The following is a 17,962-nucleotide window of genomic DNA, read 5'->3' as shown; positions in this document are numbered from 1 at the left end:
AGCTGTGATGTGCAGAGCCATGCGGTAAGCTCTGAGAGAGATCACTAGATACATGAGACTCTGTTCCTTCCTTCACGATATTGGTGCTTCGGCACAGTATATACCCAGCCTGAGGCAGGGCAACAGGCAGATGGGGTGAGAATGAACTACTGCAGTGAATGCAGAGGAAAGAGATTTTCTTTGCAATTGTTGCAGAAATGGAGATGCAACGGGGATATGAGAGGACTCAAAGTTACTCGTGCCTATACATCTATCCCAGGGGCTCAGGTCCCTTCATCTGTTCCAGTAGGTATAGCCATCTCATTCCTAGCTAAAAATTTTGCCAGTGACTCAGTCCTTCTAATACTCCTTTCCCTCAAAGGATTATCCTCATAGGTGTAGACGCGTTCCTTCCCTCCTTCCATAAAATTAAGACGGTCGGTACCCAAGAGCTGCCATCTGACCCACTTTGCTGTTGTTCACTCACTAAGTTGTGTCCGACTCTTCGCAACCCTGTGAACTACAGCATACCAGGCTCCTCTGTCCTCCACTATCTCCCAGAGTTTGCCCAGATTCATGTACTTGAGTTGGTGATGCTATCCAACCGTCTCATCCTCTGCTGCCCCATTCTTATCCCTTCAATCTTTCCCAGCAGCAGGGTCTTTTCCAATGAGTTGGCTCTTCACATCAGGTGGCCAAAGTATTAGAGCTTCAGCTTCAGTCCTTCCAATAGACATTCAGGATTGATATCCATTAGGATTGTCTGGTTTGATCTCCTTGCTGCTCAGGAGGCTTCTCCAGCACCACAATGAGAAAGCATCAGTTCTTTGTCACTCAGCCTTCCTTATGGTCCAACTCTCATATTTGTACAAATTTTCCAATCAAAATCTGAATCCTTTGGGCCTCCACAGTTGACCCTAATCAAAAATAAAATAGAAAATAAAATATAGTTTAAGATTTGGGAAAAAATAAGTGAAAATTTTCAAATATCAATATTGTCATGACAGCTTTTGCAAAGAGTTATATTGTAAAGAAAGAAAATATAGACATGTTCTTCTTAAGTAAATATGGCTCCTGGGTGAGGTTTTGAATTAAAAGTATTTTAGGAAAAGTAATAACACATATGAATAAAAATCATGGGGGTCACATGAAAAATGAGGGGTCTTAAAGTGCTGATAATTTGCATTTGGATCCTTCTTTTCATTAAAATCTTCAAAGAAAGCTGCCCCTGGCTTCCTCAAAGTTGGCTCAAAACATGCAGCATTAGCCACTATGATAAGCATTTCTTTGGCCCCAGAATGAATTGCATTTTGTGCTTCCCTACAGATACTAAATGTCACTCAAATAAAGGTGACAATAAAAGGGAAAACCAAGATTAACAGAGATAAAATATCAGGTCCCTATTCCACTTCCTTTATTCTATCAAATTCTGTAGTTAATAATCTGGGCATTTTTTTCTTGCAAAATTTTTTTTAATTTTATATTGGGGTATAACAATTAACAATTTTGTGTTAGTTTCAGGTGTAGGGCAGAGTGATTCAGTTATATATGCATGTATCTATTCTTTTTCAAATTCTTTTCCCATTTAGGTTATTAAAGAATATTGAGCAGAATACCCTGCGTTATACAGTAGGTCCTTGTTAATTATCTATTTTAAATATATTAGTGTGTATATGTTAATCCCAAACTCCCACTTTATCCACCCCTCACCATCTTTCCCCTTTGTTAACCATAAGTTTGTTTTCTAAGTCTGTGAAGCTGTTTAAATGAGTTCATTTGTATCATTTTTTTTTTTTGAGATCGCACATGTAGGTGATATCATATGATATCTGTCCTTCTCTGTCTGACTTACTCTGACACTTAGTATGTAAACTCTAGATCCGTCCATTTTGCTACAAATGGCATTGTTTCATTTTTAATGGCTGAGTAATATTTCATTGTATATATGTACTAAATCTTCTTTATTCCTCTGTCAATGGACATTTAGATGCTTCTGTATCTTGGCTATTATAAACAGTGCTGCAGTGAGCATTGGGAGGTATGCATGTATCTTTTTGAACAAAAGTTTTTTCCAAATATATGCCCAGAAGTGGGATTCAGTTCAGTTCAGTCGCTCAGTCGTGTCCAACTCTTCGCAACCCCACAAACCACAGCACGCCAGGCCTCCCTGTCCATCACCAACTCCTGGAGTTCACTCAAACTCATGTCCATCGATTCGGTGATGCCATCCAGCCATCTCACTCTCTGTCGTCCCCTTCTCCTCCGGCCTCCAATCTTTCCTAGCATCAGAGTCTTTTCCAGTGAGTCAACTCTTCTCATGAGGAAGCCAAAGTATTGGAGTTTCAGCCTTAGCATCAGTCCCTCCAATGAACACCCAGGATTGATCTCCTCCAGAATGAACTGGTTGGATCTCCTTGCAGTCCAAGGGACTCTCAAGAGTCTTCTCCAGCACCACAGTTCAAAAGCATCAATTCTTCAGGGATCAGCTTTCTTCACAGTCCAACTCTCACATCCATACATGACTACTGGAAAAACCATAGCCTTGACTAGACAGACCTTTGTTGGTAAAGTAATGTCTCTGCTTTTTAATATACAATCTAGGTTGGTCATAACTTTCCTTCCAAGGAGTAAGCTGGAAGGAATTAATTTCATGGCTGCAATCAGCATCCACAGCGATTTTGGAGCCCAAAAAAATAAAGTCTGACACTGTTTCCACTGTTTCCCCATCTATTTGCCATGAAGTGATGGAACCAGATGCCATGATCTTCGTTTTCTGAATGTTGAGCTTTAAGCCAACCTTTTCACTCTCCTCTTTCACTTTCATCAAGAGGCTTTTTAGTTCCTCTTCACTTTCTGCCATAAGGGTGGTGTCATCTGCATATCTGAGGTTATTGACATTTCTCCCGGCAATCTTGATTCCAGCTTGTGCTTCTTCCAGCCCAGCGTTTGTCATGATGTACTCTGCATAGAAGTTAAATAAACAGGGTGACAATATACAACCTTGACGTACTCCTTTTCCTATTTGGAACCAGTCTGTTGTTCCATGTACAGTTCTAACTGTTGCTTCCTGACCTGCATACAGGTTTCTCAAGAGGCAGGTCAGGTGGTCTGGTACACCCATCTCGTTCAGAATTTTCAACAGTTTACCGTGATCCACACAGTCAAAGGCTTTGGCATAGTCAATGAAGTAGAAATAGATGTTTTTCTGGAACTCTCTTGCTTTCTCCATGATTCAGTGGATGTTGGCAATTTGATCTCTGGTGCCTCTGCCTTTTCTAAAACCTGCTTGAACATCTGGAAGTTCACAGTTCACATATTGCTGAAGGCTGGCTTAGAGAATTTTGAGCATGACTTTACTAGTGTGTGAGATGAGTGCCATTGTGCAGTAGTTTGAGCATTCTTTGGCATTGCCTTTCTTTGGGATTGGAACGAAGACTGACCTTTTCCACTCCTGAGGCCACTGCTGAGTTTTCCAAATTTGCTGGCATATTGAGTGCAGCACTTTCACAGCATCATCTTTCAGGAATTGAAATAGCTCAGCTGGAATTCCATCACCTCCACCTTTGTTCGTAGTGATGCTTTCTAAGGCCCACTTGACTTCACATTCCAAGATGTCTGGCTCTAGGTCAGTGATGACACCATCGTGATTATCTTGGTCGTGAAGATCTTTTTTGTACAGTTCTTCTGTGTATTCTTGCCACCTCTTCTTAATATCTTCTGCTTCTTGCTGAATATTAATTTAAAAATAAAGCTAAAGTAGGTAGTTTCATTTTGAGATTTAAAGGAACTTCTGTACTGTTCTGCATAGTGACTGTACCAGTCTACATTCCCACCAACAGTGTAGGAGGGCTCCCTTTTCTCCACACCCTCTCCAGCATTTATTTCTAGACATTTTGATGATAACCATTCTGTAGCTTTGATTTGCATTTTCCTAATGATTAGTGATGTTGAGCACCTTTTCATGTGCATCTAGGCCATCTAAATGTCATCTTTGCAGAAATCTTTATTTAGGTCTTCTGCCTATCTTTGATTGGGTTGTTTGGTTTTTTGACATTGAGCTACATGAGGTGTTAGTAAATTTTGGAGATTAATCCTTATCAGTCACATTTTTCACAAATATTTTCTCCCTTTCTGTGGGCTGTCTTTTCATGTTTTTAAATGGTTTCCTTTGCTGTTCAAAAGCTTTTGAGTTTAATTAGGTCACATTTGTTTGTTTTTGTTTTTATTCCCAATATTCTAGGACATGAACCAAAAAAAGATTTTTGCTATAATTTATGTTAAGGAGTGTTCTGAATTTGTTTTTCTCTAAAAGATTTATAATAGTATCAGGTCTTACATTTAGATCTTTACTTCATTTTGAGTTTACTTTTATGTATAGTCTTAGAAACGTTCTAATTTCATTATTATACATGTAGCTGCCCAGTTTTCCCAGCACCATTTATTGAAGAGAGTCTTTTCTCCATTGTATGGTCTTGCTTCCTTTGTTATAGATTAATTGACCATGTGTGTGTGGGTTTATTTCTGGTCTTTCAGTCCTGCTCCATTGGTCGGTATTTCTGTTTTTGTGTCAGTACCATACTGTTTTGATTACTGTTGCTTTGTAATATTTTCTGAAGTCAGCAGCCTGACTACTCCAGGTCCATTTTTCTTCCTCCTTTTCTTTTGGCAGCTTTTCTTCCAAAGCTTGCTTTGGCTCTTCTGTGTCTCATTTCCATTGTTGTTCAGTCACTAAGTCATGTCTGACTCTTTGTGACCCCATGGACAGCAGCACCTCAGGCTTCTGTGGCCCTCACTGTCTCCCAGAGTTGGCTCAGACTCACGTATATCGAGTCAGTGATGCCATCCAACCGTCTCAACCACTGTCAGCAGCTTTTCCTCCCGTCCTCAGTCTTTCCCAGTTTCAGACTCTTTTCCAGTGAGTCAACTCTTTCCATAGGGGGCCAAAGGACTGGAGCTTCAGCTTCCATGAAGTCCTTCCAATGAATATTCAGGGTTGATTTTCTTTAGGATTGACTGGTTTGATCTCCTTGCTATCCAAGGGACTCTCAGGAGTCTTCTCCAACACCACAGTTCCAAAGCATTCTTTAGTGCTCAGCCTTTCTTACTGTCCAGTTCTCATATCTGTACGTGACTACTGGAAACACCATTGCTTTGACTGTATAGACTTTTGTCTACAAAGTGATATCTCTGCTTTTTAATACACTGTCTAGGTTTGTCACAGCTATTCCTCCAAGGATCAAGTGTCTTTTCATTTCATCTGCACTCATTTCACACACTAGCAAGTTAATGCTCAAAATGCTTCAAGCTAGGTTTCAATAGTATGTTAACCGATAACTTCCAGCTGGATTTAGAAAAAGCAGAGAAACCAGAGCCTAAATTGCCAACGTTTATTTGATCATAGAAAAAGCAACTGGAAGTTATCGGTTAACATACTATTGAAACCTAGCTTGATGGATTTTGAGCATTAACTTGCTAGTGTGTGAAATGAGTGCAGATGAATGGTAGTTTGAACATCCTTTACATTGTCTTTCTTTGGGATTGGAATGAAAACTGACCTTTTCCATTCCTGTGGCCGCTGCTGAGTTTTCTAAACTTGCTGGCATATTGAGTGCACCATTTTAACAGCATCATCTTTTGAAATAACTCAGCTGGAATTCCATCACTTCCACTAGCTTTGTTCATAATAATGCTTCCTAAGGTCTAAACTCCAAGACTTTGGCCACCTCACGCGACGAGTTGACTTACTGGAAAAGACTCTGATGCTGGGAAGGATTGGGGGCGGGAGGAGAAGGGGACGACAGAGAATGAGATGGCTGGATGGCATAACTGACTCTATGGACATGAGTTTGAGTGAACTCTGGGAGTTGGTAATGGACACAGAGGCCTGGCATGCTGTGATTCATGGGGTCACAAAGAGTCGGACACGACTGAGCGACTGAACTGAACTGAACTGAAGGTCTACTTGAATTAACACTCCAGGATGTCCGGCTCTAAGTGAGTGACTATTCCATTGTGGTTATCCGGATCATTAAGACTTTTTTGTTTAGTTCTTCTATATATTCTTGCCACCTCTTCTTAATCTCTCTGCTTCTGTTAGGTCCTTGCTGTTTCTGTCCTTGTTTGTGCCCATCTTTGCAAGAAATATTCCCTTGGTATCTCCAATTTTCTTGAAGAAATCTCATTCTATTGTTTTCCTCTATTTCTTTGCATTGTTCACTTAAGAAGGCTTTCTTCTAGGCTTTCTTCTCTCTCCTTGCTATTCTCTGAAACTCTGCATTCAGTTGGATATATCTTTCCCTTTCTCCTTTGCCTTTCACTGCTTTTCTCAGCTATTTGTAAGACCTTCTTATATAACCATTTTGCCTTCTTGCATTTCTTTTTCTTTGGGATGATTTTGGTCACCACCTCCTGTACGCTGTTACAAACTTCTGTCCACAGTTCTTCAGGTACTCTGCCTACCAGATCTCATCCCTTGAATCTATTCATCACCTCCACTGTATAATCATAAAGGGTTTATTTAGGTCATACCTGAGTGGTCTAGTGATTTTCCCTCCTTTCTTCAATTTAAGCCTGAATTTTGCAATAAGGAGCTCATGATCCGAGCCACAGTCAGCTCCAGGTCTTCTTTTTGCTGACTTTATAGAGCATTTCCATCTTCAGCTGCAAAGAATATAATCAATCTGATTTCAGTGTTGACCTTTTGGTGATGTCCATGTATAGAGTCATCTCTTGTGTTGTTGGAATAGGGTGCTTACTATAAGCACTATGTTCTTTTGGCAAAATTCTGTTAGCCTTTGCCCTGCTTTATTTTGCACTCCAAGGCCAAAGCTTCCATACAAATTGTAAAATTTTTTGTTCCACTTCTCTGAAAAATGCCATTGGTAATTTTATAGGGATTGCATTGAATCTGTAGATATCTATGGGTATTGTAGTCATTTTGATAATATTGATTCTTTCAATCCAAGTATATGGCATAGCTTTTTTATCAGATTGTGTCATCTTTGATCTCTTTCATCAGCATCTTGTAGTTTTCAGAGTTCAAGTCTTTTGCCTCCTTAGGTAGGTTTATTCCTAGATGTTTTATTCTTTTTGATGTGATTATAAATGGGATTGTTTCTTTAACTTCTCTTTCTTATCTTTCCTTGTTAGTATATAGGAATGCTTCAGATTTCTGTTTATTAATTTTATATCCTGCAATTTTACTGAATTCATTGATGAGCTCTAGTAGTCTTCTGGTACCATCTTTAAGATTTTCTATGTATAATATCATGTCACTTGTAGACAGTAACAGTTTTACTTCTTTTCCAGTTTGGATTCCTTTTATTTCTTTTTTTCCTCTGATTGTCAAGGCTAGGACTTCCAAAACTATGTTAAATAAAAGTGGTGAGTGGACATTCTTGTCTTATTTCTGATCTTGGAGGGAATGCTTTCAGCTTTTCACAATTGACGATGATGCTAGTTATATTGTTGTTGTTCAGTCCCTAAGTTGTATCCAACTCTTGACCCCATGAACTGCATTATGCCAGCCTTCCCTGTCCTTCACTATCTCCCGAAGTTTGCTCAGATTCATGTCCATTGAGTCAATGATGCTATCTAACCATCTCATCCTCTGCCACCCTGTTCAACTCCCACCCTCAGTATATCCCAGAATCAGTGTTTTTTCCAGTAAGTCAGCTCTTCACATCAGATAGCCACAGCATTGGAGCTTCAGCATCAGTCCTTCCAATGAATATTCAGGGTTGATTTCCTTTAGGATTGACTGGTTTGAAACCAGCTTTTTCATTCTCCTCTTTCACATTCATCAAGAGGCTCTTTAGTTACTCTTCACTTTCTGCCATTAAGTTGGTGTCATCTGCATATCTGAGGTTATTGATATTTCTCTCAGCGGTTTTGATTCCAACTTGTGATTCATCCAGCTTGGCATTTCACATGATGTACTCTGCACATAAGTTAAATAAAGAGGGTAACATAAGTTAAATAAAGAGGTTGTACCACAAGGGTTGTACCACAAGGGTACAACCTTGTGGTACTCCTTTCCCAATTTTGAACCAGTCAGTTGTTCCATGTCTGGGTCTTTGTTGCTTTTTGACCCACATACAGGTTTCTTAGGAGACAGGTAAGGTGGTCTGGTATCCCTGTCTCTTTAAGAATTTTCCAGTTTGTTGTTCACACAGTCAAAGGCTACAGGTTTGTCATACACGACCTTCATTATGTTGAGGTATAGCCCCTCTTGGCCACTTTCTGGAGCGTTTTTATCGTAAATGGGTATTGAATTTTGTCAAAAAATTTTTCTGCTTCCTTTGAGATGATCATATGGTTTTTATTCTTCAATTTGTTAATAATATGGTGCATCACACTGATTTGTGAATACTGAAAAATCCTTGCATCCCTGGGATAAATCCCTCTTGATCATAATGTATGATCATCTTAATGTACTATTGAATCTGGCTTGCTAATATTCTTCTGAGGATTTTTGTGTCTATGTTCATCAATGATATTGGCCTGTAATTGTGTGTGTATGTGTCCATGTGCATATTATCTTTGCCTGGTTTTGGTATCAGGATGATGGTAGACTCACAGAATGAGTTTAGGAGTGTTCCTCCCTCTTTAATTTTTTGGAATAGTTTCAGAAATATTAAGTATTAACTCTTCTCTAAATGTTTGATAGACTTCACCTGTGAATCCATCTGGTCCTGGACTTTCATTTGTTTGGAACTTTTTAATCACAGTTTCGATTTCAGTACTTATGATTGGTCTGTTCATATTTTCTATTTCTTCCTAGTTCAGTTTTGGGAGATTGTACCTAAGAATTTGTCCATTTCTTCTAGGTTGTTCATTTGATTGGCATATAGTTGTTTGCACTTATCTTATGAGTCTTTGTATTTCCGTGGTGTCCATTATAATTTCTTTTTCACTTCTAATTTTATTGATTTGAGCCCTCTCTCTTTTTTTTCCTGGTGAGTCTGGCTTAAGATTTATCAATTTTGTTTACCTTTTAAAAGAGCCAACTTTTAGTTCCATTTATCTTTGCTATTATTTTCTTTGTCTCTATGTCATTTCTTTCTGCTCTGATCTTCATATTTTTCCTCCTACTAACTGTAGATTTTGCTTGCTCTTCTTTCTCTAATTGCTTTAGGTATTCTTTATTTGAGATTTTTCCTGTCTCCTCAGGTACAACTGTATTGCTGAAACCCATAGGTTGTGGACTGTCGTGTTTTCATCTGTCTATAGGTATTTTTTTATTTCCATCTTGATTTCTTCAGTGATTCACTGCTTGATTAGTAGCATATTGTTTTGCCTCCATGTGTTGTTGTTTTCCTTTTTTTTTTTTTCCTGTGTCCTGGTGTGCACGAGACCATGTCTACACCAAAAGTGGAGTCTTGTTTCCCCTGGCCTTATGGAATTTCTATGATCAAACCCCACTGGCCTTCAAAGCCAGATTCACTGGGGGCTTTTCCTCCCATTGCTAGAGCTGCCAGCTGGTGAGCCTGATGTGGGGCTCAAAACTCCTTGGGAGAATTTCTGCAATATAATTACTTTCCAGTTTGTGGGTTGCCTACCTACCAGGTATGGGCCTTGATTTGATCATGATTACATGCCTCCTACCATCTTGTTGTATCTTCTTCTTTTTCTTTGGATGTAGGATATCTTTTCTGGCCAGTTCCAGTGATTTTTTTTTATTGATGGTTATTCTGTAAATTAGTCGTGATTTTGGTATCTTCATAAGACCAGGTGAGCCTACGTCCTTCTACTCTGCCATCTTATCTCCCTAAAAATTGTTCTTTTAAGTGTGTGTGTGCACGCACACAATATCCGCAAGCACTGAGAAGTTCTGGTAAAAGCCAATCCTCAATTTTGAGCAAAGGGTTTTTATAAACAACAGCAACCCACTCCCCCACCACTGAAGAAAGAAAAATTCTTCCAGCACTCTTTGAACCTTAAAGAGTGTTTTTATAGGCCAGCTCATTGTTTGTCTTCTCTCTGAAAAATTAGAAAGGATAACTGCTTTGATGAGTTCTACAGAAAAAGACAATTTCCATGATTTCATTTCTTGACAAAGAACAGCTACCTCACTTGGTTTCTGCCACATGGAAGCAAATTCCCAGATGTAAAATCTCCCCTCAGAGGAAGCAATGTGAGTCCACAAAACTATCTTGAATTCTGCCCCCAGCTTCCCCTGGCCGTACAAGGTGACCGAGTGGCAAGGGGAGACATGGGAGAAGAAGCTTGACAGTGTGCACGCAGCCTGTGCGGTGGCGGTGGCTATCAGGGTGGCTTCTGCTCTGTCACCGCTTGATCTGGCTAGTCTCTCCACACACACACACACAAAAAAATGCCTGCCTGTCTTTTATAATATTCTGTTTTAAAAGAGAGAAATCTCCAGGGAGAGAACAGGACCCTAAAAGTCCAAGGCCTGGAATTCCTCCTTTCTCTCTTTCAATTTTAAACAGGAAACATTCATGCTAAGAGGGTCCGGAGGGAGCATTGATTGTATGTTCGTTTTAAGGCAGATAATGTTTGTGTGTTGCAAATGTCAGTGATTTATCCCAAGGGCTTAAAATGAGTGCAGAAAAACCACATGTTTCACTTCATGCAGAGAAATATCATCAGTAGAGTCTGAGAGAAAACACAGGTTGGGGGGATTTTTTGTTTTTTGTTTTTTTAAGTGTTTTGAAAATCTCTAATATGAACCAAAAGGAAGTAGAAATGAGCATGATGGGAGAGAGGGGGAGCTTAAAATATTGTACAAGAAAAGATATAAGGAATGCTGGAAGTTTTCTAAATAAAAAAGAAAAGCATTCTAAAGGAAAGAGAAGATGAAATCCCCGTCCTTGATTTCCCAGGGCTGGGGTGACAGATTACACATTTGTGCGGTATTTGTCATGGGCAATTTAGAGCAAAGCAAACGCCAATGAATAATAATAGTTGATGCTATAATAACTTGTACACAAACTAATTTTTTTTACCTGAAAACTCTAACTACATTAACGCAGGCTCAAGGGTCTATCTTTCACTATTATCCATAGCCAAATTAACATAAAAAAGTAGAGAAAAATTCTATTGTTCATCGTTATGAATGTGTTCATGTGCTGCTTTGCACATGGACTCAAGTTTGGAGCTTGTCAAACCATCATTGATTTGGGGAATTTACAGAGCTGTTTTCCCATCAAACTGCAGATTACAGGGTGATTGTGACCTTCATTGACAGTACTTGATTAACCACAGACACCGTATTCTTACAGCCCTGTCATTTCTTTCAAGTGTTCTACCAGGTTGTACTCTGACATTGGAGAGCTTTCCATTAATTGTTATTGTTGCTCTTTTCCTTGAAAAAGAAATAATAAAAAGAGGAATGGTAGAAAGTGGGGAGGATTTGGGCATGATGTTAGGGAATATGTGCACAGAAGGTTTATGTGATTTTAAGAGCTGCAAACAGAACTCATCTGTTTAACCCCAGGCTAGATAAGATGCAGTCATCTGTACATTGTTTAGAGACGTATTGCTTCTGTTACGGCAAATGGATCAGAAGATGCTTATTGTCTTAGCAGGGAGATCCAGACAGGGTCGCTTTATGTTAGTGTTTATTCTTGCCCTGGACCTTTCTGTGTGCCTACTCATTACACAGTGCGACTTACAGCTGGTTTGACTTTTCCCAATCTGCTACTGGCTGGGTGGTACTTACTGACTTTGCAGTAGAATTGCTTCATATCAAAGTTATAAGTGGATAATTCCAGACTCTAGGTTGGGACTTCTTCCAGGAACTGTGGAAAGAGGGCATACTAATCCACACAGGTGTGTCACAGAAGCCAACCAGAGTTAGACCAAGACTATGGCCTGTGTAAAGAATAGCCCACAGACTAGGAGAGAAGTGAGTTCATTCCCTGGGAAGTTTATGACTCCAGATCACATGTGCATTTCTATCACCATGTCTATGTCAGGATTCAGGGAGGTGGAGAAGGAAAGGGGTGAACAATTCTAGCATTAACAGAGCCAAACTCAGCCTTGTTTAGAGAACTCGCTTGGTTACTATAATAAAGCCAACATATCAACAAGATAGAAGAATATTTCTCTCTTAGGCACCTAACTGACATGGTGGCTTCATGGTGTAGAGGAACCAGGCTCTTTTCTTCTTCTTCTTCTGCCTTCCTCAGCATGTGGCTTTCTCCTTATGATCTTTATTATAGCCACCCTTAGCAGCCAACAGAAAGGAGGGAAGAGAAGAGGGTCCTCTTTCTTCCTTTTAAGGGTATGCATCATGGCTATTCACATTCCATTGGCCAGATCCAGTCTGTGGCCACACCAGACTACACGGGAGGCTGAGGGATGTGGTCATCATCTGGGCAGCCAGCCTAGTGGTCATTGATATGTGTCTTGTCTTCTCTTTCCAGGGGAGGACCAGCAGATCCTGTAGACTACCTGACAGCAGCATCTCGAGGGCTCTACAAGGAAAGGGAGCTTCCCTATTACCCAGGGGCTCATCCTGTGCATCCACCCAAAGGAAGCTATCCTCGCCCCCCAGATCTGAGAGTCACAGATCTCCGGTATCCCCAGTACTATCCACCCCCACCAGCCCCCCAGCACAAAGGACCTTTCCGACAAGATGTCCCACCTTCCCCTCCTCCACACCACAGAGTACCAGCCTACCCAGAAATGGGCAGACCAGGGCCCCGAGGGAGCAGCCCAGATCAGTACCCCTACCGAACCCAGGATCCCAGGCAGAAGAACCCCATGACCGCAGCCGTGTAGCTAAACACCACCCAGCCCAGCCCAGCCCAGCCCAGGACAGAAGACATGCAACATCACCTTTGTTCTTCCTACACCTTAAGGCCTTCTTCCTATCGAGAATTCTCTATGGTACAGATTAGATTTTTCTCACTGAAGCTGCAACACTTGACCACTAATCAGAAAGAACGGAGTAGGAGTTTGGGGAGGGAAATCAGAAGGAAGAGGAAGGATAGGGCCATGAAAACAAAACTGCCAGATATTTAAAATAATGTTTAGAATTGTTCGGTTCACTGAGAGTGGCAATTGAACAGGCAAAGAGCAGTGGAGATCTATAGCATGGCCTCCTCCCTGGAGCGCAAACACGCATAGCGTTAGCATCATGCCGGGGAGAGAGGCTAGTCTCTGTCTGGGACACCATCCATTCAGAGGCTAAGCTTCAGCCACCTCCTTAAGTTGTTAAGTCTGTGAAGAGTAGCTGCAAATATGGGCATCCTAAGAGAGCAGTCTTCACATTGAGAAAACAACAACAAACATGAAGAGTGAGCTCCTCGAAATGTTTTGTACCCAGAGGAAGGCTGTAGCATTTCTCAGGTTCTCAGTACCACTCACTTGGTATAAGCATTTCATGTTTTCTCACTTTTTATATAAAAGATGTGAATGCGGTATTAGTGTCCTGGGAGAATTCACAAAGCTAATCAGAGCTTCCAGAAGAAATCTATGCCTAGGATCAAGGCAATCAGGTTAAAAGGCTAAAATTCCCATGGTCCTCACCTTCCTTTCTCCCACGTCCCAGGCAAGATAGCATAGAGATACCTGGCTTCAGACTCATCCCCAAATCTCCTGCTTGTCATTATTGTAACTGGGGCCTTTAAGACTCCCACCTGAGACCTGAGATGTACTCAGGAAAGAGAGGACCCGCTGGTTAGTTCACACAGGAAGCAGTGCTCTGGAGATGCCAATTCTAGACTCAGTGCCAAACAGCACCATATGCACCCAGGGTCAGGAAAGGGCTGACGGTGCTCTTTGGGAATGATAACTAGCAAGCAGTAGTTGTGTGTGTGTATGTGTGCGTGTTTATGAAGGTGTGTGATTACCAGTACGGAGAATGGAAACTAAAAATACTTTCTGGAAAGTTTGATGAAGAAGAGAATAAAAAGGAAAACAACAAACAAAACAGAAGGGAAGGGAGAAGGAACATAAAACTAAATCATTCTACATCTGCTACATTTCATGAACACGAGTCAGAGCAAGACTAAGGCCAAGGTCTCCAGTTGGGAAAAGGTCTTATGGTTTTGAAAAGCTAAAACCCCACCCTCCAAAATCCATCACAATTTCTTTAGAGCTTTGCACGTATATTCTACTTATTTCAACCTAGGTTAGAACCTCTAAACCCCGACCCAAATGAGAACACAAGACTGAGAAACAGCAAAGCATGGGAGCAGCAGCTCAAACTGCTCAGTGACCCTTGCTGTCCTCTAAGCCGTTTTACATTCCTTCTTCATTCCCTCCCCTCAAAAATGTCTTGAGTTCAGTTCAGACATATTCTGGCTGAGATTAGAATACCTCTGACTGCTAGGATTTAATAAATTATAGTATTGATGTTATTGAATACATAGAGTATCCTGCCCAGTTTAGTATTTTTTTTTAAATTTAAAATATAGTTCCATTACCAAGAATGATGCAACTGCTGGGTTTAGACTTAACTAGTGTTATTTACTGAACTTTAAGAGGTATCATTTTCTAAACTACAGTTTACTTACGGCCCTCTTGAGAATAGGTTGTCGAGTTGTTTTTGGCCCTCTGTCATCTCTCTCAAGCCAGGCACCTTTAGATTCTTTGCAATTTGTTCTGAGGTTGAGGACCGGGCCCTTCTCACCTCAGGGTGGAGTGTAGGTGAGCCATAGGGTTTCCCTACCAACAAGCTGCAAGCTGCCTTCCCTCGAGCTAAATAAACCTTCAAGAAGACAATGGTAGGATGAGAGAAGTATGATGTATTTTGAAGCAATAAAAGCCAGCTCTTCAGGATGTTCTGTAGTTTAACCAAATTTCTGTAGACTACTGGATATAGCCAAGTCAGAGGTTTCCTTCTGGATTAAGGCCAAGTTCCCCCAAGGGGCAGTGATGGAAGGTGAGACACTCAGAGCAGCCCCGGTAGGGAGAATGCCCGTATTTTCACCATGTTGCCACCTTGTGAACATGGTATCTCCTGCACGAAGGCTCAAGGAAAGCTGCTCCAAGCATGGTTTTGAGTGTGTGTCTGCTCGGTTGCTCAGTCGTGTCCCACTCTGCCACCCCATGGACTGTAGCCCACCAGGCTCCTCTTTCTATGGACTTTTCCAGGCAAGAATATTAGAGTGAAGTTGCCATTTCCTCCTTCAGGGCATCTTCCTGACCCAGGGATCGAACTGGCATCCCTGCAGTGGCAGGTGGATTCTTTACCACTGAGCCACGTGGGAAGCCCTTTTGTGTTGTATACACAGGCAGTAAAGCAATTGCTAATTCTGAGGGGCAGTCAAGGATGTGAATGTACTATTTAAAGTAACGGAAAAAGATTATAGCAGTTTTCTTTTCTTGCTTGAAGTGTAACACATGACCTATTTGACCTTACCCAGAAGAAGCCAACATTGTGTGTATGACAGTCTCCATCAAGTCGAGTAACAATTAAGAACAGCTTGAATGTAAGCTTTATAAATGCCCTGTGAACCAACCCAATCATCACCACCCAGAGGCTATGGAACTCTGTCCCAGTATTTAGAAGAACAGGTTGTTTAGAGTATTTAGAAGACCAGGCTATAATCAGTGGGCTCCTAGTAGCAGGAAATAGTTCCTGATTTATTTTTGACCTTGGAAAAAGTCAGATGTCTCCTTGTAGCTCAGAATGCAAATAGCCCCCCAGGAAAAGGTGGCACTAGAGTTTGGTGAACTGAAAACCCATCAATGTACACCTGCCTGGCTCCTGATCTGACCACTGGGTCATCCAGAGTTTGAAGTGATGTGTTGACCTCAAAGTCACTAGATATTTTAAGGAGCTCTTTTTCTGTCCCTTTCTGCAGGAGTAGAGAGATGTAAGAGAGCAGACCACAGAATACTTTCAGATGCAGGCGAACTCAGTCCTCTACAAGGGAGAGAAGAAACACAATATCTCACTAGCCCTTCATGTCACTGGACTGTGTCAGTATCACCCTAGGTATAATATTGCTTCCCCACAGTATCACATCACTGGATGAAAGGAAAGCTCAGAGTCAGGAGTATTTTCTCAAATCATGGTTGAGTAACAACAAAAAGTGGGGGGAAATTTACTGTGAAGCTCCTTATTATGTTTTTAGATCTGTATGTGTTGACTTCACAGTATAGTGCAGAGCAAAGATCTTATAATCAACAGCACCGTCACCCTGAGAAGGAAACTCTATGCACATGAACTGATAGAGGAGATTCGAGACTTCACTGTAGGTTGATTTTTGCCACCAATAACAAAATTAAAACATGGTTCATCATTCCTTCCAAAGATTTATGAACTTCTTGAATGAAATCTATTTTCTGAAGGAAATCCACCTGATAAGTTTTAGAGTTGCCATGCATAGGGTTGTTATGTCCCTTCCTTTTCTTCGGAGGAACATCTTAGCATTTCAGGGGGACAGAGAGAGCTGGAGAATTCAGTGTGGACAGCAATGTGTGTCTGTAAAATTCCCATCAGCATTAAACTCTGAAATTTACAATGAACAGCCTTCAAATTGGTGCTAAATTGGGTAGACATCCTGCTGCTTTCTGAGTCCATGAGCAAAATTCAACTCAGTCCAGATTTAGTGCAATTAGGCAGGAGGGTGTTGGGAGTCAGAAACAGCCCACGATAAAATGTATTTCTCTGTACTCCCAGTTCACACCGACTTAAGTGGAAATGATGCCACAATGAGACCAGAAAGAGGAATCTCCGTAAGATATCCCTACAAAGTCACCTTTCTGATAAAAAGGAGAATGAAAGTGAGATATCTAAAATAAGCCTAGAATCTCAAATGCAGCTCAGCTTCTAAGGGGAACTCTTTCTCCCTCATGTCCTTAAATAGTAATAGAATCTCACACAGTCTGACTTTTAAAGGTGGGCTTCACTGCAGCACAGAGTGGAGAGTGAACTAACCACCCAGACTGCCTCCTGACTCAGCTCTTTCAGACAGTGTTCCGTTCCATCTATGCTGACTGCAGTGCTGTTTACTACTGGGAACATAAAAACAAAACCTGCTGTTTATACAGTCACTTTTTCTAGTGTTTTCCTTTGCTTATATGATACCAAGTCTGTTCATAAGTTCTGAAGATAAATTATGTGAAATCATATTTTGGCATATGATCGAGGGTGGAGAATGAATTCTTTACGGTCTTTTTTGGATGATCTCATTTGTACCACAGAAACATTTTGGATATTGTTATATATGAATATATAAATTTTTCTTGTTTATTTTGCATTAAAATAAAGCTTTATTCAGTCAGTAAGAGAGTCCTGGTTTTCACCCACCACTGACTTGTGTTAAGATTTGATGAATGAATGGCTAGGTCTGGTCCTGCTCACCCTAGAATAGCAACATCATAGGGCTGAAGACACAGGGAACTAGAGTCTGTCATGTGTTGCTGTTTAGTCGATAAGTAGTGTCTGACTCTTTGCAACCCCTTGGCTGCTCTATCCATGGGATTTTCTGGACAAGAAAACTGGAGAGGGTTGCCATTTCCTTCTCCAGGGGATCTTCCCAACCCAGGGATAGAACCCACGTCTCCTGCATTGCAGGTGGATTCTTCACCACTGAGCCACCTGGTTAACCACATGCTGCTGCTGCTGCTGCTAAGTCCCTTCAGTCGTGTCCGACTCTGTGCGACCCCCTAGAGGGCAGCCCACCAGGCTCCCTCGTCCCTGGGATTCTCCAGGAAAGAACACTGGAGTGGGTTGCCATTTCCTTCTCCAACCACATGCTAGGCTCCCCCAAAGCAGATGCTGAGGTGGGAATGAGCAAGCAGAGTGTTTATTTGGGAGAGTACTTGGATTCAGTACCTACAGAAGGCAGGGGAAGAAGATAGGATGGAGCAGAGAGGGAGAAGCTGAGCAGCGTGCCCTTCCAGCTTGGGCTCAGCCAACTCCACAAGGAAATCTGGAGCTTCAGTGGCCCCATAGAGTTGTCCCAAGTGCAGACATGGGAGAGGGGCATTTATCCCACCATCTCTGTTAGGGGGTATGGGCTACCCCTGAAAGGAGGGGAGACCCAGAACCAGGCAGTTT

At 41.3% G+C, this 17,962-nt stretch overlaps 1 protein-coding gene across 1 annotated transcript in view; it reads left to right on the top strand.

Moving 5' to 3' along the window:
- Positions 1–17,177, top strand: part of PARD3B (par-3 family cell polarity regulator beta) — a 1,186,757-nt gene extending 1,169,580 nt beyond the window's left edge. Inside the window, exon 23 of the mRNA XM_055396969.2 lies at positions 12,369–17,177. Within this exon, the coding sequence (XP_055252944.2) occupies positions 12,369–12,726 (358 nt within the window). The 3' untranslated portion in view covers positions 12,727–17,177. The remainder of the gene's footprint in view (positions 1–12,368) is intronic.
- Positions 17,178–17,962: the final 785 nt, after the last annotated feature.

This window comes from Moschus berezovskii, chromosome 2, assembly GCF_049115385.1.
Source record: "Moschus berezovskii isolate FMDL1 chromosome 2, NW_MosBer_1.0, whole genome shotgun sequence".
NCBI classification, from domain to species: Eukaryota; Metazoa; Chordata; class Mammalia; order Artiodactyla; family Moschidae; genus Moschus; species Moschus berezovskii.
The sequence above is the reverse complement of the archived record's forward strand: the minus strand, read 5'-3'. Positions and strand labels throughout refer to the sequence as shown.